The sequence below is a fragment of the Zootoca vivipara genome, chromosome 14 (genome assembly GCF_965207765.1).
Source record: "Zootoca vivipara chromosome 14, rZooViv2.hap1.1, whole genome shotgun sequence".
NCBI classification, from domain to species: domain Eukaryota; kingdom Metazoa; phylum Chordata; class Lepidosauria; order Squamata; family Lacertidae; genus Zootoca; species Zootoca vivipara.
Window position 1 is genome coordinate 44,489,861 of NC_142597.1, and position 25,513 is coordinate 44,515,373.

Genomic DNA, 25,513 nt, shown 5'->3' on the forward strand with positions numbered 1-25,513 from the left:
TGCCTGTGGATTGGGTGGAAGGAGTAACTCTTCTCAGCACAGCTGGCATCGAATAAACATTCATGGCAAACTCAGTGTTTCGTCTGGGCATTTTCCGACGTCATCTTTTAGTTCTTGCCCTGCCTGGTGGGATATTCTAACATCTCCTGTTATGTCTCTGAACATCTATCATATGGTAAACACAGGAATTGTATCCTATGCAAGTCATACTCAAGAAAAGACTCCTTGAAATTAATGGGCATGACTAACTTTGGTCCATTATTTTCAATGTGTTAACTCTGAGAAGAAAACTTAGTTGTGGGTAAAACAGCCAAAACAGCCTAGAAAAAATATGGTTGATCTTGGATACAGGGGGCAATACAGTATAGAAAAAAATCTGGCTCACGGCATCAGTCACCTGGAGCCATTTGCTCTGTAAATTCCTGTTCTTGTGCCCTTAGTGGTGGCTGGTGTCCACTGGGACTGGAAGGCAGGGAACCCAGCAGTAGGTGCATCCAGAGCCAATGGCATGCAGAGGCAACTAACTCTTGTTTTGTCCCCGTACCCCTCCTCCCTACTGAGTTCTATCAAGGGGCAACACTGAGACTGAGGAGGATGAGGAAGCTATCAGGCAGCTGCATCCCCTGGACTGGTTTTAAGAAGGCAGGCTGAGAACAGACCGAGGTTGGTGGGGCAATGCCCTACTTGCCCAAGTGGACCAGCCTCCGCCGGTGGCACCCTTTGCTCCTTGGATATGCTCTTGTCCCACCTGAAGCCAGTTTCCTGCTATGTCCCTAACATTCTGTTTCTTTTCTCCTTCCTCCACAGCGTATTCTAAAAAGCATTACTCCAGAAACAGCCACAGAGATTCCCTTTGGTGACATCTGTATGAATGCTGCCTAAACAGCTGTTAGTGGGAGGTGTGTGTGGGGAGGGGGCATCACTAGCTCCTTGACTCTCTTGTTGCTTTGAAGCTCCTTCCCAAATAACTGAATTTCCACTGAAAATTGTTTTTTTGACAAGAGGCAGAAGTGTGGTGACAAAAGATTAGGACCGCCAATCGTCTGAAAACTAAAGACTGGCTGCACTCCTTAGCACCAGGCTCTCTTATGAGTTTCAATTCACTGCACTGGTTTTTTTTTGTTTTGGAAACATGAGGATGCGCTCAAGTGTGAATGAGTATCCGTTACTCCATCCATGGTGGGTGGGGCAAGGGGCCATCTGAATGCATGCATGGTTTAGTCAAGCCTCTTGTCAGGACAACTGTCGCGATTTAGGATTATATTTAGAACCCATCTGTCTGTGCCGACACAACTGTTATCACTCTCAATGTGATCCCCTGTAATAGAACCTGTTGTATATGCTTCTAGGGACCTCACCGTTTTCAACCTAGCTGAAGAAATATGGGAACTCACCCAGCCCAACCCAATGCATTTTGCCAAATTAATATGCAGACAAAGTTTCATGGTTTGAATGGGGCCTCTGCTCAACACCTGGGAGAGAGACGTTACTGACCCCCCCCCCCTTGCAAGTGTTGAGCTTGTATAGAACTGCACGTCTTCTGGAGTTCTGCTAGACTTGCTGCAGAGGGAGGGAAGGAAAGTGTATCTACCTGTAAAGATTTGGGGGGGGGGCAATAGTTATCTCCAAAAAAATAGCATATCAGAAGACCCTTTTATCTGATAAGCTATCTATATGCAGGGATTATGTGCTTCACACGATGTGTGCTTATAAACGGAGGAGCCTTCAGACATGAAACCCACACCGAAGTGGTACAGACCTGCAACAGCTGCACCACATGACCCTGCTAATTCTGTACCTGGTCCTAAGAAGGGGCTCAATCTCAGCTGAGGTGGTGAAGCCACCCAGTGCTGACTGTGGGGTGGAGTGTTCTGCTCACTGCCACCTGCTGCAAGACATTTCAGAAGACTGTTAATTCGTCACCTTGCCACGCTACATTGGTGTTCAAATATATGCTGGGGTTCACCACCTGTGTTGCTCCCCCAGCTGTTCACCCACCCATCACTCCAGGTGCAAGTGTACAGGAATGCATTTTTGCCACCATACAGGTGTATCTTTTTACCTATCGCGCTAGATGCTTGTTATAGCAGGCTAATGCATTCAGGGAGCAAATATTCCCATAGCCTAGTGTAGCCACACATAGAGGACTACTTCTTAAGAAGTGTCTTAACTGGGTTTTATTTGTTTTTAATTGAGTGGGCACAGAGCTGTTCATTATATGCAACCACTCTATAGGAGCTGTGCTCCACTGCAGCTCTGCATCAGGAGACATGGATGGCAGTGACAAATGAGGCTCTCACTTTTGAAAGCCTCTTTTATGAGTGCTGAACTTCGATTTTAGAAAGCTGGCAGAGACACTAAACGTGTATGTTTACTGCTGTTGCAAAAACAACAGGTGTAACTAGCTGGAAGACTAAACATACACAGTGCTGAGATTACAATTTATTAGGCCTTTTGACAGATGCTGCTGTTCTGAACACACCTACCCACGGAGTCATTAATTGTTCCAAAGAAAACAGTATTAAATCAATTTCTGGTACATGGAAGTAACCCACCAAGTGTTTCTGCTGCACAGGCCACATTAAAACAAGTGGGACCTGCGCAAGAGGTTGGCTTGGGCACTTATTTAGGCAACTGTGTGAATTGGGACCATGTTTACCTTTTTGTATGGAGAAATTAAAACTGGAGTTTTATTTTACAAAACTAAAGCATTCCTCTCTTAACTTGTATATAAATGCACCTGTATTAATTTATGCTGCTGCTGCTTTGGTTATATTGAATGTCCCAAGCTGGATTGTATGTCATCAGTATGTGCCTTGCGATGTAAACTGTTACTGTAATAAATTTAATAGCATAATAAAATGACAGTTGTATCCCCCCTCTGTCTGGTGGGAAGCAATTTATTAAAATTAAAATATTTCTGGCAGGAAAACATCTTCATCAAAATGAGTGAGTTGATGTAGATCAGGAATAGGGAACTTGTGGCCCTTCATGTGTTTCTGGACTACAATTCCTATCATCTCTTTCCTTTGTCCTTGCTGGTATGGGCTGATGGGAATCAAGTCCAACAGTATCTATAGTGTCACATATTGCCCATCCCTGCATTACTAGGTTCTAGTATTATGAAAGGGGGAGGAAAACTTCTATCCACTTTCTCCACACCACACATAATTTTTTTATACACCTCTGTCATGTCCACCATCACCACTTACTCACCTTTTTTCTTAATTAAAAAGCCCCAAATGTTGTAACCTTTCCTCCTAGTGGAGTTACATAGTCTTTTCTGTGGCTCCTCCGTATTGTGGAATTCTCTCCCAAGAGAGGTTTGACTGGCTCCCTTAAGACCTTCCTGTTTAGACAGACCTTTGAAAGCTAGGTGCAGATGATGTTGATAACTGGTCTATCAGGAAAACTGATATTTTAAAGCTGGTTCTAAATGTGTGTTATTGTATTTCAACTATTGTTTTTAACCAGTTTGTTTTTATTACTTTGTATTTTAAAACAATGCTTTTTAAATGTTGTAAGCCGCCTTGAATCCCAACTTGGAAGAAATGCACAATATAAACACATTAAATCACCATCATCTACCCTTTCATAAGTTATAAAAAAAGTGGCTCACAACACATAAAATGCATAAAGATCAGTCTATAAATTACGCTGGAAGGCAGGAAAACACTACTGCATTGGACCTTATTTTAGCAAACTCACTACATTTGTAAGATGGTTTGCCTCTTTTAAAGTTTATTTAAAAAATGCACCAAGTAAGAACCCTAGAGGTAGAAAAAGCTCATTAGTGCATAAGACGTACCAAGCACAAATAAGAACTGGTGTTTGCCGAAATCTAAACAGAAAGACAATCCTGTGACGTTATCAGTGACACAGTCCTTGTTGTTTCCCTCCTTAAAAACTCAGAAGAGGGGAAGGGGGGGGGAGAGAAAACACACTCGCAAAACACATCTCTATTTCTGGAGTTGGCAAAGACCCATCACTATGGTCTCCATAACAACAGCAAGATACAAACTAACTTCCCGGTGGCTTCCCAGGACACAGGATAAAAAACACAAGATGCTTCAAAACAAAAGGTTTGCAAAAAATTAAGACTTATGGTAATTCAGCAAGGTAAACAACAGCACACAATACCCCAAAAGCCCTCAAACCTGCACTGTAGGGCCATAGCAACTGAGGGAGTTATTAATCCCAAAAACTGATTTCTCAGTCGTAAGCAGCATAGTAAAAGCAACAATAGTGATCTGAATTTTTCTTCTTCTTTTTTTAACTTCAAACTTCCAAAATAATTTGTTGCTGATGCATCACTGTTAGAAGAGGAGGTTACCGGGGGGTGAGGTAAGAAGTACGAGTGCTTCCAAGGGTTTTGTTGAAAATATATTATGAAAACATTCCCTCTGCCAAAGTTCTCACTTTGCCAAGCTAAAGGTAGGAGTGTCTTTTATGACAGCTTTATAAAACCTTGGCGTCTTGTCACACACAGGGCCTGATCCAGAGAGCCTTCACACAACAGCCTGTGTGAGAGGAACTTCCCCTGCCAAGCATATGACTGGCACTGCTGACTCTCTTTCACTTTATCATGCTTGAAGGGTGTGACTAAGAAGTAACACAAACACAAAACAGAGTCAAGGACAGCGTAAGATTCACATCTTTCATTTTATTTCAATGTTTCTGCACAGAAGAATTAAAAAAACTCCAAACAAAAACTCCCCACATTTAAGTTCACTGTGGAACTAAACGGTGGTGGTGGTGTTTTTTTAAAAAACAAAACAATACAAATAATAATTTTTGCTTCTGGGCTTCTTTGTATTCCTCATTAAGTTTGGTTTTCACACTTATCTTCCCCTAGTACCTGTGGCTGGTCAGCAGGCTCTAGAGCAGGGATGAGGACCCTGTGGCCCTCCAAATGTTGTTGGGCTCCCATCCCCAGCAGCCAACAGGACCAAGGGTGATGGGAGCTGTAGTCCATCAATATCTGGAGAGCCACAGGCTCCCCGCTCATGATCTAAAGGAAACCTCTGTGAGGCTATTAACCACAGGCTGGAGCTCACTGCATTGAAAAGACACAGAGCATAAGCGGGTACTGAGGTGCAGATCATCAGTGTGAACAGACCCATATCAAGCTATGCACTCTGCGTCCAAGTCATACCTCTCTATCCATTTCTCCTGCAGAAAAGGATACCCTTTTTTAAAATCCTCTTGAAATGAATGGCCTGAAGCTACTTCAGTCCCAGTGCACAATTCCCTCCTGCCTTGGTATTCCCACCAGCGGTAAGCACGTGTCACCTTCCTGATAGGCTCCTCCTGAAATGAAACCTAATCCTCTTCTTTTTCTATGTAAGACTTGGTGCCCACACGGGCCATCTGCCGAGCCAGGTAGCGGTCTCTTGCTGACACCACTGTCTCCTCGTTACTCCGCTTCGCAAATTTGCTCTGGCTCTCTGGAGGTTTCTCTGCTTCCTCTGCTCCCACCCCTGAAGTCCTGTGCTTCAATTCTAACGATCTCTCAGAGTTGAGTGGGTTTTCTCCCCTGCCATCACTTTCTGGAACCCAATGACAATCTTTTGCCAAGGGCCCAGGGCTACCACTTTTCCTTTCTTGCTGCTGCTGCTTCTCCTCTTTGTGTTCCCGTGGCCCTTTGTCCCTCTCCCTATCCCTGTGCCGGTCTTTGTGCCGGTCTTTCTCTTGCTGTTCCCACTCAGAATACATTTCCTCTCTGTCTCTCCATGCCTTCAGATCTCTATCATAATCATCCCTCTCTTTCCTGTCTTTTCTCCTCTGCCTCTCATCCTGTTCTTCCCGTATCCTATGATGGTTCTCGGGTCTAGAGTGTTCCTCTTTTTCATGGTGTTTGTGTCTTCTCTCACGTTCCTTTTCCCTGTGCTGCCCACTTCTTTCCTTCCTGCCCCCACCCTCCTCTTTCTCTGGATGACTTGAAGGCACCTTCTGATGGCAACTTCTCTCCTCGCTGGATGACCCTGAGTCCCTTCGGCTCCTGTGATGCCTGGAACTCTCCCCACTACGGTCAGAGTGGCCTTGCCTACTCTCCCTTTTATTGCCAGTTCCGCTGTTTGTGTGTGCTTTAGCACTGTTCTCCTCATCGCTAGTACCCATTTCCAAGTCACTGTCTGCATCTGGGTTATCTTCTGCCTTTAGAGGAATGGGGGAACTTGTCCTCTCATCCAGGTTTTTGCTTATTTGTTTGGAGTCACAGGAATTCCCACTGGGTTCTTCTTCCTTTATCCTACAATTTTTTTTAAGACACAAAATAAAATTCACTCCCTACCAACTCAGAACAACCTAGCATCATATCATCCTCCAAAGCATACACCCACGTTTCTAAGAAAAACATGTTTTTATGTTGTCAGGAATTTGTAGAAAACTGCAAGTTTACCACATTTATTTCACAACAATAAACAGAAACTCCATGATCCTAGAGAGTATACCACCTCTGAACACCAGGCTCTGGGGACAATAAATGGTACTGGTCATTAATGCCGTGTTTGGGTGGTTCCAAAAAAACTGGCTGGCTGCTATTTGAAACTAGCAATGCATAATTGAAACATGTGGCATGCATGGCTAAATATTCATCTCTCAACCAGAATGTGTGTATCAAATGTTCAACTCCTGATTTGTGTTAAACAAGGTACCAACAGCATTCCTAGTTGGAGGGATTCATATTAATATGGCTGTCCCTCACTACAGACTGCAGGTGGAATCAGACAAAACTCACTCTGGTGTGCACTCATTTTGCCTACTGGAAGTGATGGGCAGAACATGTAACAGTCATCACTGCTACCATCTGCAACGAATGGTTGGCAAAGCCATGAGGCATAACAGGCACACGCTTTCAGGCAGTATTTATCATCACCTATTTTTCCTATCATCTATATCTGAACTTGTTTTGTTCACATCACGTTGTCTCATCACATACTGGAGTAGGGTTCGGACCCAATGATTAATCAAACCATGTTGTATGCTCTGACTTGCAAGCACTTTAACGCCCATAAATATGACTTGAATTTTGGATTTTCTCCAAATTAGCACAAATACACTGTGAGCATTTACTAGCATTAATGAAACAAGAGCTGCAAGATTTTCCATTTACCAGAAAAGGAGAATACTACTTCCTTATAAAGGATGACTACACTATTGCAAAATAGTCCTTCGTAGAGGGAAAATGAGATGACATAGTCTTTAGTGACAGATATACTCCAAATGCCCCAGTGACAGCATCTGTAACACTGAGACATTCATATTTTGCTGATCAGTACAGCCTTATCATGTTTCCATATATGCATTCAAGAGATATTCTTCTTCTGCAAAGATTAGCACAAGACAAAACAAGGTGGTAACATCTGAAAGTATAATTATAGCTATCAAACTGATAGGGCCAGGGAAGTTACAATGTTTCAGTCTTGGGTAGTTAATAAGGAAGCTAACATTTAAGGATATAACCCACACTGTTTATTTCACTAAAATTACCGTACCTGTCCAAGCAATCCAAATTCTTCACCCAGAAAAGCCAAAGTCTGCCACATATACAGTACATCAACTGGGTAAAAGCTTATGTAATTCTAAGTCACTTTAAGACAATTTATGTAGCAAGTGTTGAATAAATGCAAATAATAATGGTGGTGATGATTTTGAACCTGCCTTTCAAATTAAGAGTGCACTTTGGCTAAGGGAAGGTAATGCCAGCCTGAGATCTGAAAGCAACTAGTGGCACTGCTGTTGGAAAAGGACACATGCACACACAGAGAGACTGTTGGCCAGGAGACATTAAGAAACATGCTAAGGTGCCAGCATTTTATAGCTGGTTTTCTTCTAGAATGTATTACGGACTCTGCCTATGTCTGAACAAACTTCTCCCTTTGTTTAAAAAACACGTTAATTTCTTTTTTCGTAAAAAAAGAAAGAAAAGGCAACCACAATGATGCACAGAGCAAATATGAAACATTTAAAAACTAAAAGAGAGCACCAAATGAACAATAAAAACAGATGCAAATGGGAATAAGTATAGCATCATGCAATTAAAAATGTGTAGAAAAACAGGTAGGAGACAGCCTTCCACGTCTCCCTGGTAACATCCCAAAGCCACATTGCCACCCTGGTTAAAGAGAACAGTAGTTTAATTCCCCTCCATATGTTTTTATTGAAGGATCACCTTGCAGGTCACAGATGTCTTGGCTTGATGCCAATAAGCCAGCCTACTCCCCACTATAGCCACATCGCATCATCTGTAAGGAAACCTTTCCTCATTCATCCAGAGAGAGAGGAGGCACCCACTTGACCTCCAACTGCCATCCCACCCAAGAGTGGAGCAAAAGTTCAGTCCCTTCACACTCTAGTTAGTATGAAACTCGCCATTCTTAGCTGAGGATTGCTAACTGGGACCAAATTCTGGCTCCATTAAGCTCAAAGGCATCAAGGAGATGCTAAAACTGCGACTGCCGGAGAAGCTGATTTTTCTGCATTTCAACCTTACCTGGCCTCCCGAAGGCTGCATTTGGGCATCTCCTCTTCCCCCACTGCCTGGTTTAGCAGGTGCCTGTAAAAGCCACTGAGATCCTTCTGCTTGGTCACATCCAGACATGCTAAAAAAAGGGGAGGAGGACATAAAATTAGGAATTATTATTATTTATCAATAGAGCAGCTGGGGGGAAAAGCTTCATTGCAATTGCCCACATTGCCTGGGATATCTGGAACAAAGCAGGGGTTGTACACAGTACTCAGATTATAGGGGCAGTGATGGTGGGGAACAGCCCCCTTAGCTACTGTTTTTAGAGAGTTATTGAGGAGAGAATGATGTGGCTAAAACTGGGGATGTGGCAGGGATGGAGTTTGAAGGTCTCATCAAGTGCCACCCATCTCCCATCTCTTGAGCACTAGGGAGTATAAGCAGCTGTGGTTCCCTCTTCAAAGTGACACGAAGGGGGCATTTCAGAATAATCCAACTGCTGATCACTGGTATGCATAAAAGGTAAAGGGACCCCTGACCAGTAGGTCCAGTCGTGACCGACTCTGGGGTTGCGGCGCTTATCTCGCGTTATTGACCAAGGGAGCCTGCGTACAGCTTCCAGGTCATGTGGCCAGCATGACAAAGCCGCTTTTGGTGAACCAGAGCAGCACACAGAAACGCCGTTTACCTTCCCACTGTAGTGATACCTATTTATATACTTGCACTTTGACGTGCTCTACATGCAATCCAAAAAAGAAACCCAATATGGCAATTCTTAAAAACCACACACACTTCTTGTGCTGTGAAAATGATATTGTGATAGTGCTGTACAGTGGCTAAGTGTTTGCTTTGAAGAGGGGAGATTGCCATACAAATGTCTCTCTCCCCCCCAGCTTACTTCACAAGTCACACATTATCCCAAGCCAAAGGAACAGGGCCGGGAACAAAAAAGAGTTCCCATCTTCACACCTCCTCAAGTAGACAATGTGTAAAGGAACACAACCAAATCTGCCAGATGATTCCTGCTTAAAGGTCATTTAGGCTACTGTGAGTTCAGAGACTTGACAATCTAGTTTCTGGCACCCATGAGAGCAATCTATCAGCACCCTGGTCATCTTCCTCACCCTCAATTGCTGCCTCCCTCTTCTCTCTTTCCTCCTCCTCAGCTCTTTCTTGCAGTTTCTTCTTGTAGGCCGATGTTACAAAGGCTTCTTTGTCATCAAACACGCCTCCTTCCAGTTCACGTTCTTTCTGAATCTTCTTCTCCATTCTCTTTTCCTGCTCCTTCTTCCTTAGCTCGGCTGCCTTGAGAATATTTTGGATGTACTTGGGCTGCAAAGACAATCAGCAATGAAGAAATGGAAGATGACTGAGATTACCTGTGACAAATAAATCGAAGATGCTGAGAATATTTTGGGATACATTTTACAGAAGCTATTGCTGCCCCTCTGAGCTGCCATCAATACCAAGGCATATTGAGCAGAGGCCCACAAAATCTGCCTGGTATCAGTAGCCAGGTGAAATCTGTGCTTGCCACCAATCCTACTTGTGATGCTACACTTAAACCCTAGTTTAAAGCTGGGGGACTTCTCCCAGTCAAACCGAGCCTCATCCATGAGGAAGATTCCCTGCCATTCTCCAGAACATGAAGAGGACATATGGAAATATAGTGTTTTTCCAAAGTCAGCACTGGCTCTGGGAGAGTTCCCCAGGCTCTGGAGAAGGGTGAGGGAGAGCCGGGAAGCACATCTGTGGACCTGTGATCCTGAGAGATGAAGGTGATGTCCAATAAAAATGTGCAGGAAAGGGACAGTGTGATCCAAGTCTAAATCTAGTGTATCTGTGAGACTTGGGCTGAAATCTGACTGCAGAGACTTGCAAAAGATAATTCTCCCTGAGCCCTCAGTTCTACATTTTTGAAGGTAAACTTGAAAGAGGTGATGCAGTTTGTAAGAATAAAAAAGTGTCACTTGAATGATAAATAGCAGCACCAGCAGATCCCCCTCCTGAATTTTCCATGTGCATGAAGTGCAAACCTTTGATTCACTCTGGACAAGGTCTTTCCCTTTCCCTCAGTGGCTCCACATCCCTCTTGGCTTCTTCCCACCCACAGATGGAGGTCTTCACTGCCCCAAACATCCCCAGTGTAGAGAGGCAAAGACAGACATCATTCTCATTTCCAGGTATGGACCTTTTTTTCCCCTTTCCCTGCAAGTGCGCTGGCATGACTTTCTGCCTTCTTTTGCTGTATGTCGTCGTAAATATTGTCATATTCATACACTGTGGAGTCTTCTGCCAGTGCCCTCTGGATCTCAAGCTTGGTCTTTAAAAGGAAGGAAAGAAAGGTTATGGTATTTTCATTAGAGTCTTCCAGGAAGCTAGTCCAGCAATGTGTTATCTATAATTATCTCAGTTAAGACAGACGCTACAAACAAGAGAATTTTATTTAAAACATTTAAGGCGCTAGTGTAGCCTTCCAGATGGTTATACAAGAGAAGTCTTCTCCTTGCTACCAAGCTTCTGCTTCCAAAGACCTGTGCTGCTTATTCACCGCTCACTGCTCCATTTTAGAAGTTTGTCCTAACCTTAAAGCTAAAATAACAGCCCCATTGTGTGGCCCTGTGTTTCTCTGACTGGAAATGCAGCACATCACCTGTGTTGAGGATGTGCTCTCTAACTTTGGGCCAGAAAAAAACAAAAGACAGAGAAAGACAGACAGACAGACAGACAGACAGCTCCTGAAATACTGTAGAAAGCTGCTTCAATGGTAGTGTTGGCCCATCATGGCAAACTATGGTTTACCAAAAAACACAGAAGTTCCCACTTTGTTCCTCTCCTCTAGATAGCAACAGTAACAAACACTCTTGCCTGGCTTAGTTACATCCAAGGATCACAGTTTGTTTCACTCTAAAAAAACCACAATGTTACACCATGGTTTGTTCTTTCCTATCAACAAACCACAATCTGCGGGTTGAACATAATGCTAACCCAGAGATCATGGTTTGTCGCTCCTGCTCACACTAGTGCATGACCAAAATGAGAACAATCTTCATGGTCATTGTAACCCACTTGGTCTCCCTGGCCAAAGAAACACTGTGATTGATTATATGGTTACAACACAGAAGTATGTGTTCATTTTTATGCACACACAGACAAGGTCTATAACATTCCCCTCTTCCCAGTAGCAAACTCAAGTGTGAGTCTAAGTTAACTCTACCACCTTGCCCTGAAGCCCCAGGGAGCAACTGAGTAAGCCATGGGTAGGCAACCTAAGGGCTGTGGGTCGGATGCGGCCCAATCGCCTTTTCAATCCGGCTTGTGGACAGTCCGGGAATCAGCATGTTTTTACATGAGTAGAATGTGTCCTTTTATTTAAAATGCATCTCTGGGTTATTTGTGGGGCCTGCCTGGTGTTTTTACATGAGTAGAATGTGTGCTTTTATTTAAAATCCATCTCTGGGTTATTTGTGGGGCATAGGAATTCATTCATTTCTTCCCCCCCCCTATAGTTCGGCCCACCACATGGTCTGAGGGACGCTGGACCAGCCCACAGCCCACGGCTGAAAAAGGTTGCTGACCCCTGGAGTAAGCCTTCCCTTCGCTACAGGAAACCAAGGGGTGATGCATGTTTTCACTAGGTGCAAACCACAGAGATGTTATCTCTCATACTCATCATAATCTGCAAAACCACCTTCTGTGTTTGTGTAACCCAAATGCCAGTATTTCTATTACAGAAAAAAAATATTGGCTCCATGTCTTTTCTTTCCATCACAATTTAGCCAAGTGTGGTAGAAATCTAAACAGTGGACAAGTTCCTTTTGTTTTCTCATAGTATTAAGACTTTCATTCTGAAACAAAAGTTATACAAGTAGTCAGTCAAGGAGTCCTATATTTGATGTCAGAGAAGGAATTTGCTTCTCCTGGTGGTTTTTACAGTGTGGATGCTAAATTAGTCTCCACGTTTAATGGTGCATTGTAAACTATGAGTAGATATACGGCAACCTGCTCCAAGGCTTGCAGCAGGGTTGTTTTTCTGTAACAACTTAGACGTAGCCAAAATAAACCCAAGAAAAACAGAGTTGTATAAAAGCGGAACTGTTTATTACGCTAACAAAGTCATGGAAACTAAAAACTCAAGCTTTGATATAAATTATGTCATTGTTAATAAGGAAAGTGTTGTAGTTCCAAAATCTAGCGCCAAGAGGACAGGGCTGGTGTGTACAATTATGAGGATGAATCACATAAAATAATCCAATAATTCATTTATACATTACACTAATATAATTCTTTAAAAAACACTTAAGAAAAGAAGAACAGTTGCCACTCTAATTTTTTTAACACTTGCTGCCAAAACTTGGTGAAATATACTGGTTGACAGCCCTATGGGAAAACCATTTTTCCTATTTCTAAACATTTGCACTGGTGTAAGACAGCCAGGTAAATAAGCCTACCAAAGTTGCTGGTCTGGATTTCTTTTCTTTACTACTGTTGGCTAAGAAGTTAGACTGCATTTCAATACAGGCTGTAGAACACGCTCCTCTGCGGTCTGCCAGCCTATTGGGAGGCTGCAGGGGGGGGGAGTGCTTTCTACCAAGCAGATTTGTGGAGGAGACAAGAGTGATCTGATTTACAGGGCAAATTGCCATATACATTGATATCAGTATAACCACCACCATATATATATTTGTGTAGGGAAACCAGAAACCAAGGAGTAAGATGTGTGTGTGTACACAAATTGCCAACTTACTTGTTTCATTGCTTGCTTTTTCAAGGCTTCTCGTTGAAGGCTCTCACCCACAGAAGACTGTGAAGAAAAAAATATTTTTGTTTTGTATAGCCCACAATAGTTTAATAAATAAATAAGGTTGCAGTCCTAAACACACTTTTCTGGGAGAATGTCCCCAGAGAGACTGACTTCCAGTATTAATATGACCATGTTGAAGGCCAGTACAAGTTTGCTACACTTTCAAAACAGTTTAAAAGCAAATAAATATGGAAGGCCATCAGTAGAGAAACACTATCATCTGCATCCATAGAAAAGAAATTTCCAACAACTGAAATGCCAACTAATATCATTTTCTTTGTCCATAAAGTACTGTATTGAGAAGAGCTATGTGGTCAACATAGCAATCTGCACACTGATGACATATTAAGTCCCAATAAAGGCGGCGGGACTTAAGAATAAACATGGTTATAATAACAATTTTATCACAGTGGTACCTCGGTTTTCAAGCGTCTCGGAAGCCGAACATTTCGGTTTCTGAACGCCGAAAACCCCAAAGTAATTGCTTCCGTTTTGAATGTTTTTCAGACGTTGAAAAGCTTCTGCTGCGTTTTATTGTTTTCTCAATTGACTTCACCAACTGCCCTTTGTGCTTCGGTTGTCGAACGGTCTTTGGGAACAGCTTACGTTCGACAACAGAGGTACCACTGTATTTATACCCCACCCATCTGGCTAGGTTGGTCCAGGCACTCTTAGGATTAGGAACACAGAAAGCTACCTTATACTGTTTTAGTAAAATATTTACTGTATGTTCAAACTGTTGTTTTTCCCTTTGTTAAGCATCGTACTATATTACAGCTTATGATGCAGGTACATTACTACATTAGAAATTGAGATGCTCAGCCTGTAAGCTTGGGATCGGGGCTGGCTGTGAGAGTTGGTGCCATAGACCTGGGCCAGATCTGAGCTGCAGCTGGAGAAGATGTTGCTCTTGCTGAGAGGCAACAGCAGAAAGGCAAGGCAATGTAAGGCAGGGCAAGACACAGGCTGGGCCCTTCAAGTGGATTGTGGCAAATGCTGTGGGCACCATGTTGTTGTTGTTGCTTAGTTGTTTAGTCGTGTCCGACTCTTCATGACCCCATGGACCATAGCATGCCAGGCACTCCTGTCTTCCACTGCCTCCCGCAGTTTGGTCAAACTCATGTTCGTAGCTTCGAGAACACTGTCCAACCATCTTGTCCTCTGTCGTCCCCTTCTCCTAGTGCCCTCAATCTTTCCCAACATCAGGGACTTTTCCAAGGGTTCTTCTCTTCTCATGAGGTGGCCAAAGTATTGGAGCCTCAGCTTCACGATCTGTCCTTCCAGGGAGCACTCAGGGCTGATTTCCTTCAGAATGGATAGGTTTGATCTTCTTGCAGTCCATGGGACTCTCAAGAGTCTCCTCCAGCACCATAATTCAAAAGCATCAATTCTTCGGCGATCAGCCTTCTTTATGGTCCAGCTCTCACTTCCATACATCACTACTGGGAAAACCATAGCTTTAACTATATGGACCTTTGTCGGCAAGGTGATGTCTCTGCTTTTTAAGATGCTGTCTAGGTTTGTCATTGCTTTTCTCCCAAGAAGCAGGCGTATGTTAATTTCGTGACTGCTATCACCATCTGCAGTGATCAAGGAGCCCAAGAAAGTAAAATATTTCACTGCCTCCATTTCTTCCCCTTCTATTTGCCAGGTGATGGGACCAGTGGCCATGATCTTGGTTTCTTTGATGTTGAGCTTCAGACCATATTTTGTGCTCTCCTCTTTCACCCTCATTAAAAGATTCTTTAATTCCTCCTCACTTTCTGCCATCAAGATTGTGTCATCTGCATATCTGAGGTTGTTGGTATTTCTTCCAGCAATCTTAATTCCGGCTTGGGATTCATCTAGTCAAGCCTTTCGCATGATGAATTCTGCATATAAGTTAAATAAGCAGGGAGACAATATACAACCTTGTACTCCTTTCCCAATTTTGAACCAATCAGTTGTTCCATATCCAGTTCTAACTGTAGCTTCTTGTCCCACATAGAGATTTCTCAGGAGACAGATGAGGTGATCAGGCACTCCTATTTCTTTAAGAACTTGCCATAGTTTGCTGTGGTCGACACAGTCAAAGGCTTTTGCATAGTCAATGAAGCAGAAGTAGACTTTTTTCTGGAACTCTCTAGCTTTCTCCATAATCCAGCGCATGTTTGCTATTTGGTCTCTGGTTCCTCTGCCCCTTCAAAATCCAGCTTGCACTTCTGGGAGTTCTCGGTCCACATACTGCCTAAGCCTGCCTTGTAGAATTTTAAGCATAACCTTGCTAGCATGTGAAATGAGCGCAATTGTGCGGTAGGCACCAAATAGGGCTCCAACTCTATGGGGATGTGTTGGGCTGTTGTCAGAGCTCAGCTAGCACCCAACATCTCTAACTCAGTTATCTAAGCCTGCTCTGAAGATGTAAAGAGCAATTCAGTAATCACAAAGTGGTTATTTTGTAAGTAGGATACCACACACACACCCCACCTCCAAAGCACGTTATGCGGGGGAAAGAACATCACACTAGAAAGCAGTGTATTAAGAACAGCAATGGAAACAGCCCTGCTAACTTAGTTCAAAATGCAGTTTCCTTATTCCCAATAAAATGAAGCACACCAGATCTCTTCTTCACATTTCCTAATTCTACATAGATCTGCAACTCCCTGTGTTTGCTGAACAGATGTAACTACAAAGACCACTTGTTTATACAGTAGAGCGTTAGCAATCAAATATTCCTTTCCCTCCACCAGGTGACAGGGAACATGAAAAATATCTTTTTTAACATTTTGGCAGCTATCGTAGTTTTCCAATCCTGGCATGACTCATACTGAACATCAGCTTTTGTCACCAGCACTTCATAATACTAAAAAAAAGCAAATGGAAAACAAGCAGCAGGTAATTTTTTATTTTATTCTTATACATTGATGTCCAAGTGGGATGAAGAAAGCTGACTCACCATGACACACAGCAAATTCAAACTGACTTGAATATTAATTTGCTCTTGCAGAAGTGCCATATGCCATTTTTCTTGTTTCTGACACAGAACTGAACTATCAACAATAAAGGTTCTCTAGGTTTCAAACTGCACTCATGTATGCTGCTTTCCTACCTCCTTGAAGTACCAAGCAAATGTCTGAACAACTCCTTTATGCCAATGTACTGTGGTGCTGAATCCAGGACTGCTCACCTGAAGCTTCACATTACAGGGGGTTGCACTAAATCAGGCATGTCAAACCTGCGGCCCTCCAGATGTTTTGGCCTGCAACTCCCATGATCCCTAGCTAGCAGGACCAGTGGTTGGGGAAGATGGGAATTGTAGTCCAAAACATCTGGAGGGCCGCAGGTTTGACATGCCTGCACTAAATGATCCTTGGAGTCCTTTCCAGCTTTACGATTCTATGATAGGAGTAGCTACTCTATGATAGGAGTAGCTACAAGGAAGAACCCATTGTATGCCCCTTTAAGAAGGCACCTAGAACCAAATACCAAGTGTTGTAAAAGAAGAGGAGAGCTTTCACTTCTGAACCCCGCAATGGCACCTGGCAGGCTGCTGCTGGAGGGAGAATACTAGACTAGATAGACCTTTGGTGTTTGTCCACACTTCTGCTTGTCCCACCACTTTTCCCCAGAAAAAACACACCCTTTACAACTGAATTGGAGCAAACATTTATTGGGGTTTCCACACATGAACATTTGTTCCAATTCAGTGGTAAAGAATGAGTTTTCATGAGGAAAAGGGGGCGGGGCAAGGAGAAAACCTATTGAGGGAAGGGCCCCACTCATTTGCCATCTCACACCAAGCCACTTAATGTTTTGTTCTCTTAATGGCCCATCACACAGGCAATCACCTCATCAGGAAGCTAGCCTGACTTGTAACACTTGCTGGATGCAGTGATTAGAAGGGTCTGGCACTCTGAAAAGTTTTGCTACGTAATTTGTTTTGGGGAAAGAAAAGCAGGGTGAAGCAGAAAGGAAGAACACTGAAAAGTTGGAGACAACACTGTCACATGCTCAAAGTTCTAATATTCCTATACTTAACCGCACAAACAGACATGGTTCCTAGTTGTAAAAAAGACAGTATTAACAGAATATTTTATTCCCTCTATTGGTGTTTGTAGGGGGGAACCCTGTAAAATACACACAATTTGACAGGTATGAGACAGAAAATCTGGTTGTGGAAATGAAACTACTCTACGGAATTTTATTTATATAGTGTTTTCATTTCTACAACCAGGTTTTGCGTCTCATACCTGTCATACTGTATGCATTTTACAGGTGCAGCCTGAAGTGATATGGTCCACTCTGCCGCCTTCCATCACCTCCTTCATTGGCAAGTATAAATCAGACCCAAACGAGCTGGTAAAAGAGTTATCACAGGCCTAGACTGCAGGTGGAGACTACATTTTTTTAATGTTTCTTGTGGAAAACTCCATACAAGTCTGGACCAATTGTCTACTCTGATGGGCAGAGGCGGAGACCTTTCCTATCACCTGCTACCTGGTTCTTTTCTAACTGGAGATGTCAGGGATTGAACCCGAGACCTTCTGCATACCAAGTACATGCTCTACCACTTGGCTCGCCCTTACCCTCAGGACAGGCCATAGCTGCATTAATAAACCCAGCCACGGTCAGTCTATATGTCATCCTTTTATCATGAAGAAACAGGTTTGGGACTAGCTCAGCTGGAGAATGTATCAAGAGCGCTACACAGGAAGCCTAGATCAACCGACCTTTGGAAGACGCTGATTGCCCTATCCATGACTGATTAAGAAACATTGCTTACTGGCTCCGAAGGAAGGTTGGCAATGTATCCGGAAGATAATCTATGTGGCAAAGCTGATCATGAGGAAAGGTCTCCAAAGGACCCTACCAGCATTTTGGAAAGAAGAGGGATACGAAAATAAAAAACACTCTATTCATGCATTAAGTAGCTCAGGAAATTTATCATCAACCTGAGTGACTTAGCTAATTATATTTCAACTAAACATGACTGACATATTTTGTCCAACATTTTCATGAAATTGGTCTATTCTTCATGCATTAAGTCATTTCTCTCCATCAAAATATTTAAAATTCACAATAGTTTTCCCCTGTAGGCGGTTAAGTGTACTAGTGTCTGGAGATTATGCAAACAATAAAAGTAATATAGAGGCCTCAATTTCAGTACATAAAATTCTAAAGCGGTCCACCTGTCATTTGTTTGGACAGTGCGCCAAGAAGTTTAAGGAAAACAGCGCCAGCACAAACACCTCTTCCAGAGCTTTATGGGTGACAATTTCCTGTTGTGCTGAGAGGATTGATAGATGGGAACTTCCTGTTCTTTTGTATTATTTCTACTTATCAACAGGTCGTTTATTAAAGAACCTTACGAAGTCAGCAATCTGGCATGGGATTTCTGTTTGCCCCCAATCATGGTATTCTTTGGAGACACAAAGCTTGAACTTATAATATCGTATTTTCTGAAAGGGAAAACTCTCTTAACCCTGCACTAAAAACACCAGGAAATGTGTTGCTCCCTAAAGGGAAAAGAACAGAAACACAACAAGAACTGCAGACTTCGTTCCCCATACTGTATTGCAAATCTTTTAAATTTTTACTTTATTCTATCCATGTTCATTATTCCTCTTCTATTTCAATCCTTCTTTCATGCTTTTGCTACATCTGGTACAGCCTTCTCTTAGGCTGCCAAACTGCTTTTTTCTTCTTGACACAGAGTACCCTTTTAAAATAAGATTTATAAAGTGCTCCAACAGCTTCACAAGCTCTCTTACCCCTGCCTATAAAACAGCTAGAATGGATGAAGAGCATCACTCCCTCATTATCTTGTGGATCAGATAAAGAAGATATTATAGGGTTGTTCTGCTCCTGAAGTAAGGAAGACTGCACATTTTTAAAAAGTATTTCAACTATTTATATACTGTATCACTTATCATTGTAGTCTCAGTCAGAGTGGCTGGACCAAACAGACCATTTTGGATTCAACTGTCACATGAAACAGATTGGCAACACATCAAGGTGTGTGTTGGCTTCCGGATTAGAGTGAAGGAAATGAAGGTTCACAGAAATATTGGATATGCTGACCTCTCTTCCATTAAAGCTACACAGAGCAGCAGGCTTTAATAACTCTTGATCTCTTTTCTTTTCTTTTCTAAGAGTTAAACTCTGTCTTAAGTGGGTGGGTGAAACTCCACATATTGCTTTTATACTAGTTAACAATATATTTAGCATCCGAAGTACAAGGTTTGTCACAAAATGTTCACAGCATTCTTTGTGAATGATAGCATCCAATTAGCTCCTTTTAACTTGTAGAACTATAAAACTGCAAACAGGACACTGTACTGGCTTTTCTTGTTTGACTAAACAGGGTTTGAAGCAACAGACTCCTGACACCCATTGCCTTGTGCCACTGAGGCTGCAGAGAGGAGGGGTGCCCTGCTCCAGAGTTCTACAAAACCCCACTTTTCACCAACTTCAGCTGGCTAAAGGCCTTCTGCTTCTTCAACATTTACCTCTTGCTGCACATTAAGATTGGAACTGCCTCTGTGACCACCTGAGTGATGTCCTGTCTCTAACTTCCATTGAAACTTTCCTCAGCGCTCACTTTTTCCATCTCTCTAAGTACCCCCTGCCTACATTTCCTTCCCATTCCTCTTTTGTTTCCTCTGTGTCAAATTTTAGTCTGGAAGCTCCTTGCGACAGGTATCTGCCCTCTTGTACTATGTAAATATATCTTTCTAATAATTCATACACTCCTGGATTGTAAAAGAAAACTCCATGGAGTTTACAGAAAGCAACAGACATGTTGATGGCACCAAATAAATAATTTTTCAAACCCAGAATATTATTTTACCTCCTTTAAGCCTAATACAGCATTGGTCCTAAAACCAGTCCTGTTCTCCATGCATGCTCATACACATTCACTTTGCTGTGTAACTTGGAAATTATAGGAGAAAGATTAAACCACCTTTCAATACAGCAAAGAAAATCTTAATGAAATATGCATAGTAACATTTTTTTTAACACAACAGAAGTTTTCTATCTAATATATGATCACCATGGCCAAGTCAGGTGTGCAGGTTTGCTGGAATGGACTTTATTAGAGTTCAGTTATAAATACACCATCTTCAGACACGCAAGGCATAGTTTTTGCTGATATGGAAGCAGCCAGGAAATGAAACCCCTCCCAAACGCAGCTCCTTATCTCGGAAAGGCCTAAAATTATTACTAAACTAATAAAGTAATTTTGTTTTTTAAAAATGATCTTATTTTTTGGTTGGTGATAAAGGCAGTCGCTGGATTTATTACCTACTTTGTGGGCTGTGAAATAACATGGGGAGTTCTGTAAGATGCTTCCCTCCCCCAATCACCCGCCATGCCAGATCAAAGGGACAATATAAAGAGGCTATCATCCTCCTCTGTACACTCTATTTGAAGATGAGAGAATCTGTTTGGGAAAAAAATCATAATCGGGGGGGGGGGGAGGTTGTGTGTGAAAAGCCAATTGTCAACCACCCATTAAAACCAGTGATGACGCATATTTGTCTTCTCTTTAAATAGTACATTAGACTAGAAGTTAGTAAATCATTGCCTATTTCTCATTAGTTAAGAGAAAATCAGGCGTGGGCAAGAGCAGAAATAGAGTGTACAGGGGGAAAGTCGGGGACCTAAGGATACTCTGGGAGGGCACTGAATGTCAATAAGAAAACTTGTCTAAACAATTCGTCTACTGGGCTTAATGTTATAAAGTTTTGCAACTAAGAATATTGCTTGCTGATTTTTCTTCAGATCGGCATCATTAAAAGGGTTAGTGACTTCATTTATTTTTAAATGAAAATGAAAATGCAGAGGAAATGTCTGGGGTACCCCTGAGGGTCCCAAAGAAACAGCTTGTTTCCTTTTACCCATTGTGTTGAACCAAAGGTGAACTGTTCCAGAAGCTTTGCTAAAAACACCATCTTGGTAGTCAATATAACCCCACAATTGATAGTTGTTTTAGCAATGAGCTCACTTGCTTTGATATAAGCAAATTTGCTTGCTTTGATGCTATCCTTATCTGTGGGCTTGGGATGCTGGGCTAAGCCCAGAAAGGGGAACTATCTGTAAGATTTGGGAATTTGCCACCTATGCCTTCACCTATGCCTGATCAGAAGGTCGGCAGTTCGAATCCCTGCAACGGGGTGAGCTCCCGTTGTTCGGTCCCAGCTCCTGCCCACCTAGCAGTTCGAAAGCACATCAAAGTGCAAGTAGATAAATAGGGACCGCTTCGGCGGGAAGGTAAACGGTGTTTCCGTGCGCTGCTCTGGTTCGCCAGAAGCAGCTTTGTCATGCTGGCCACATGACCCGGAAGCTGAGCGCCGCAACCCCAGAGTCGGACACGACTGGACCTGATGGTCAGGGGCCCCTTTACCCTTTACCTTCATCTAGTTAGGTGAAATGAAGTATGCTGCTTTGTGTATATTTTATTTTATGTATTTATTATATTTATTAGTATAAAGAAGATATGCATGTTTGCTTGGGTGCAAACAAGCCATCTCCTTTTCAATTTTGCTGTTCTGTATGGGACAATGACAATAAATATTATCTATCTATCCTTGTTGCGGGGTCTGTCCTGCGTCCGCTAAGCCTAGATGAACTGGCAGGCTACTTTGCTGTAAGTCTATGCCTTCTTTAATAAAGCACTAGAATTGGCCATTCTGCTGCTTTTGACATCCTTCTTTGGTATTCCTGCATCCACCTACTCTCATGAGCCCTCCCTTGGGCCAACAATTCAGAACAGCCATAGAGATCAGAGAACATCCCATCCTTATAGCTATGCCCTGGGTTTTGTTTCTATAGGGAGTTGCTTCAACCTGGATTATATCATTGGTCCATCTAGCTCAATACTGCTGACACTGACGAGCAGCAACTCTCCAGTTTCAGACACAGGTCTTTCCCAGATCCTATTCAAAATCCTGGAGATTGAACCCGAGACCTTCTGCAAGCAACACATGTGCTCCATTGTTGAGTTATAGTCCTGCTCTAAGGTTCTTTTATGTCACACCTAAATGTGACAAAACAAAACAAATCCAGTAACAGGTTTTTTATATATACAGCACTAATTGACTTCTTATGTACAGTATTATAATGTTAATTGCTATAAACCAATCAAAAGTTTAAATTATGGCACCTGTATCTTTAACATCTTTTTGTAAAGTTTTTTATTGTATAATGTATTTAATACAGTCTAACAGATAAAACTTAAAAGATGAAAAACTAAACTATAAAATTAATAAAATTGGCACACAGAATGAGCACAGTTGCACAAGGGTTAAATAACAACGCCTAAGTAAAAACTATCATTGTTATCTGATTATCAAGTATCATTCCAGATTTGCCAGGCTTGTGGCAAAGTTTGTTTTGAAAATGATGGCTCTGCTGTATATGCCATAAAGACTGCCAAATCATATAAAAAGTGCCTGGATGTTCTAGTCCCTGTTGAAACCTCCAATTATACAAAGGGTGGCATAATGGGACAGTGCATCTGGCTGTTAACCAGAAGGTTGGTGGTTCAAACCCACTCAGGGATGCCTGTATGCAGGATTCCTGTATCGCAGGGGGTTGGACTAGATGACCCTCGGGGGTCCATTCCAACTTACAATTCTATGATTCTATGTGTAATGTTCTCAATTATAGATGTATTCCAGAGTGAGTGATACCAAGTGTACAGTGGGGCTGTTTTCCATTGAATTTAAATTACTATTCCTGCTGCTAAGATCAAAGTATATTTAACATATTGATAAGAACCCGGTTTGTGAAGCATCCTGAAAGCAGCAATACCGATCCTTCATCTATGAGTATTAAGCCTCTTTATAGACTACATAGTCCTTCCACACTGCTTGCAAATAATTTTCTCACAAAGAATAATAGAAACAAATACTTAAATGATGGTTCTATGGCATGCAGCACCCTCTAGTGGAAAAAACAATTTATACTACAGGGGGGTTATTTAAGGTAGGCCCATATCCCATGTATACTTGGATGACACTGTCAGATGAGACTTCTTGCCAAATGCTTTCTCAGATTCCTCTGACAGAAGCAAGGAGTGGCACCTTCTCTCTACTTGTAATTTGTCTTTATGGAACTCCATCCCAAGAGACACCTGAATAGCCAACTTTTTAAAAGGCCTTTAAGGAGGTAGATAAATCCTTCTTGATTCAGAAAGAATTCAGTGGGCTGGCTAGGCTGTTCAACAGCATATAGCTATGCAGGTCTACCCAAAAGTAGGTCACAACTGAGTTCAAATGGCATTACTCCCAAGATGCTTGGTAGAATACTAGGCTGATTTATGGATCTAATGCTACAGTGGTTTTGAACCTGTATTTTAGTTGGTTTAAATAAATTAAAATTTAGTTTTAACTGGAATTTTTGAAAACAGCATTGGAAGCCTCCGTGTATATCTTGGACTTAATAAATAATAAATGAAACAAAGCACACACAAAAAAACTAACCTCGTCATCTGAGTCATCCATAAACACTGCATGTTTGACAAAGGTTTTCTGCTGTGCTTTCTTGGGAAATATAAGTCCATATCTGTGGAAAGAAAAATGAATATTGAATATATGTAAAGTAGTCTTAGTAATGTATTTTTCAGCTGTAGCAAAGTCTGTAGCAAAGAGGCATCATCTCCTCCGTGTTAGAGAAAGAAAGCTGCTTCTTTTAAAACAGTGCCTGCCAACTGCAGTTTAAGTGCTTGCATAAAAAATAATAAAGTTGTGTCAATACTTTTAAGAATTGCCATTAATGGAGGAGGCAGCTTCTTTTTCCCAACTAGTAACAGTGTGACATAGTGGTTAAAGCAGGGGTAGGCAACCTAAGGCCCGGGGGCCGGATGCAGCCCATTCGCCTTCTCAATCCGGCCCTCGGAATCAGCGTATTTTTACATGAGTAGAATGTGTGCTTTTATTTAAAATGCAACTCTGGGTTATTTCTGGGGCATAGGAGTTTGTTCATTTATTTATTTTTTCAAAATATAGTCCAGACCCCCACAAGGTCTGGCCCCCCTGGGTTAAAGTCACATTCCCGAACTTGACACACTGCAGAGTGTAGATTTTTTCAGACTCTAACTCCCATCAGCCCAACCCATCACCCCAGTACAATGCTGGGGCTGGAGGACACCAGGTGGGGGAAAGCCTAAGTTAAAAGTGTCAAGACTAGGCCTAGGGGAAGACACAGTCAAATCTCCACCACCAAAGCAGCTCGCTGGGTGACCTTTGGCCAGTCACTGTCCTTCAGCCTAACCTGCCTCACAGGGTTGTTGTTGGGATTTAAATGGGGAGGCAGGTAGAATCACGTACACCACCTTGAGGTGGGAGAGAAAGGTGGGATATAAATGCAATATATAAATAACACAGTGCAACCCATGCTCCTGTAGGGTTGAGTCTTGGAGGCAGGGAGGAAATCACACACAGTGCGGCGTAGTGGTCAGAGCAGCCTTTCTCCACCTTGGGTCCCTCCATGTTGTTGGACTACAACTCCCAGCATGACTAGCGGCCGGGGATGATGGGAGCTGTAGTGCAAGGTCATCTGGGGCCGAGAAAGGCTGGGTTACAGGATCAGGCCAACACTTGGGAGCGACGAGTTTGAATCCCCCCCCCCAGGCCATTGCTGCTCAGCCTAACCTACCTCACAGGGGGATTAATTAATGTTCACCACCTTGGGAGGGAAAAGTGCAACGGAAATGCAATAAATAATGAGAAATAATTGGGAGGGGAGCCGTGTTCCTCTTCGTTCCCCCCAAATCCCCACTTCACCTCCAAGTCTCTGGATCAGACCCGCCTCGCCCTCCCCGAAAAATCGCCTCAGTCCCCCTCCTCTCTCGCGGCCTCCCCGAAATGACCTCAGCCCCATCTTCCGGCCCTACTTTCCTCCTCCTCCTCATGCCCCCCCCCTCAGCCCCGACCTCACTGCCGCCTTGGCCTCCTTCCCGGCAGGTGGTGCCCCCTCCTCGGGAAATAAAACGGCCCCCTCTTTCGCCTTGTCAGCACACGGACCCAGGCCGGCCGGGGGTTTCCCCTCTTCCGGCTCCGTTTCTCCTCAACGCCGCCCCAATTCCCACCCCGACCTCGCGGCTCTTTCCTTTCGGCTCCCTCTCCACCACCACCCCACAACCCCCGTCGTCCGGGTTCCCCCTCAGTTCCGCGGCGCTCTCGCCTCCCCTCCCCCCCCCCCACAACTCACTGCTTGCTCGGAGCCGCCATCTTGGCGACGCGGCGCGAGGGCGGGGC

General features: G+C 43.0%; 2 protein-coding genes across 8 annotated transcripts in view; one reads left to right on the top strand and one right to left on the bottom strand.

Annotated features, from left to right (window-relative positions):
* The window catches only part of SLC6A4 (solute carrier family 6 member 4), a 37,125-nt gene extending 34,247 nt beyond the window's left edge, over positions 1 to 2,878 (top strand). For all 4 annotated transcript variants that reach the window (XM_035138944.3, XM_088657579.1, XM_035138946.3 and 1 more), the window contains one exon: positions 808 to 2,878. In XM_035138944.3, the coding sequence (XP_034994835.1) occupies positions 808 to 882 (75 nt within the window). In that variant the 3' untranslated portion in view covers positions 883 to 2,878. The remainder of the gene's footprint in view (positions 1 to 807) is intronic.
* A 1,765-nt stretch (positions 2,879 to 4,643) lies between these two features.
* NSRP1 (nuclear speckle splicing regulatory protein 1) lies at positions 4,644 to 25,495 on the bottom strand. Of its 4 annotated transcripts, none has more exons than XM_088657580.1 (7): positions 25,467 to 25,495; positions 23,738 to 23,819; positions 13,215 to 13,271; positions 10,659 to 10,790; positions 9,592 to 9,799; positions 8,495 to 8,603; positions 4,644 to 6,250 (listed from the first exon to the last, which is right to left on the bottom strand). In XM_088657580.1, exons 1-7 carry the CDS (start codon positions 25,484 to 25,486, stop codon positions 5,323 to 5,325), a joined length of 1,536 nt encoding a protein of 511 aa, XP_088513706.1. In that variant the 5' UTR covers positions 25,487 to 25,495; the 3' UTR covers positions 4,644 to 5,322. The 4 variants fall into 4 exon arrangements, with proteins under 4 accessions (XP_088513706.1, XP_088513708.1, XP_088513707.1 ...); XM_088657582.1 differs by having other exon boundaries at positions 25,280 to 25,495; XM_088657581.1 differs by having other exon boundaries at positions 25,189 to 25,495.
* Between the last annotated feature and the right edge of the window lie 18 nt (positions 25,496 to 25,513).

Bases quoted from the DNA above. Each gene is read 5' to 3' on its own strand.
- NSRP1 (XM_088657580.1), bottom strand. From the start codon at position 25,486: ATGGCGGCTCCGAGCAAGCA. The intron at 23,820-25,466 runs GTGAGTTGTGGG...TTCTTTCCACAG, and splicing joins ATGGCGGCTCCGAGCAAGCA to ATATGGACTTATATTTCCCA. The intron at 13,272-23,737 runs GTTAGTTTTTTT...TTTTCTTCACAG, and splicing joins TGGATGACTCAGATGACGAG to TCTTCTGTGGGTGAGAGCCT.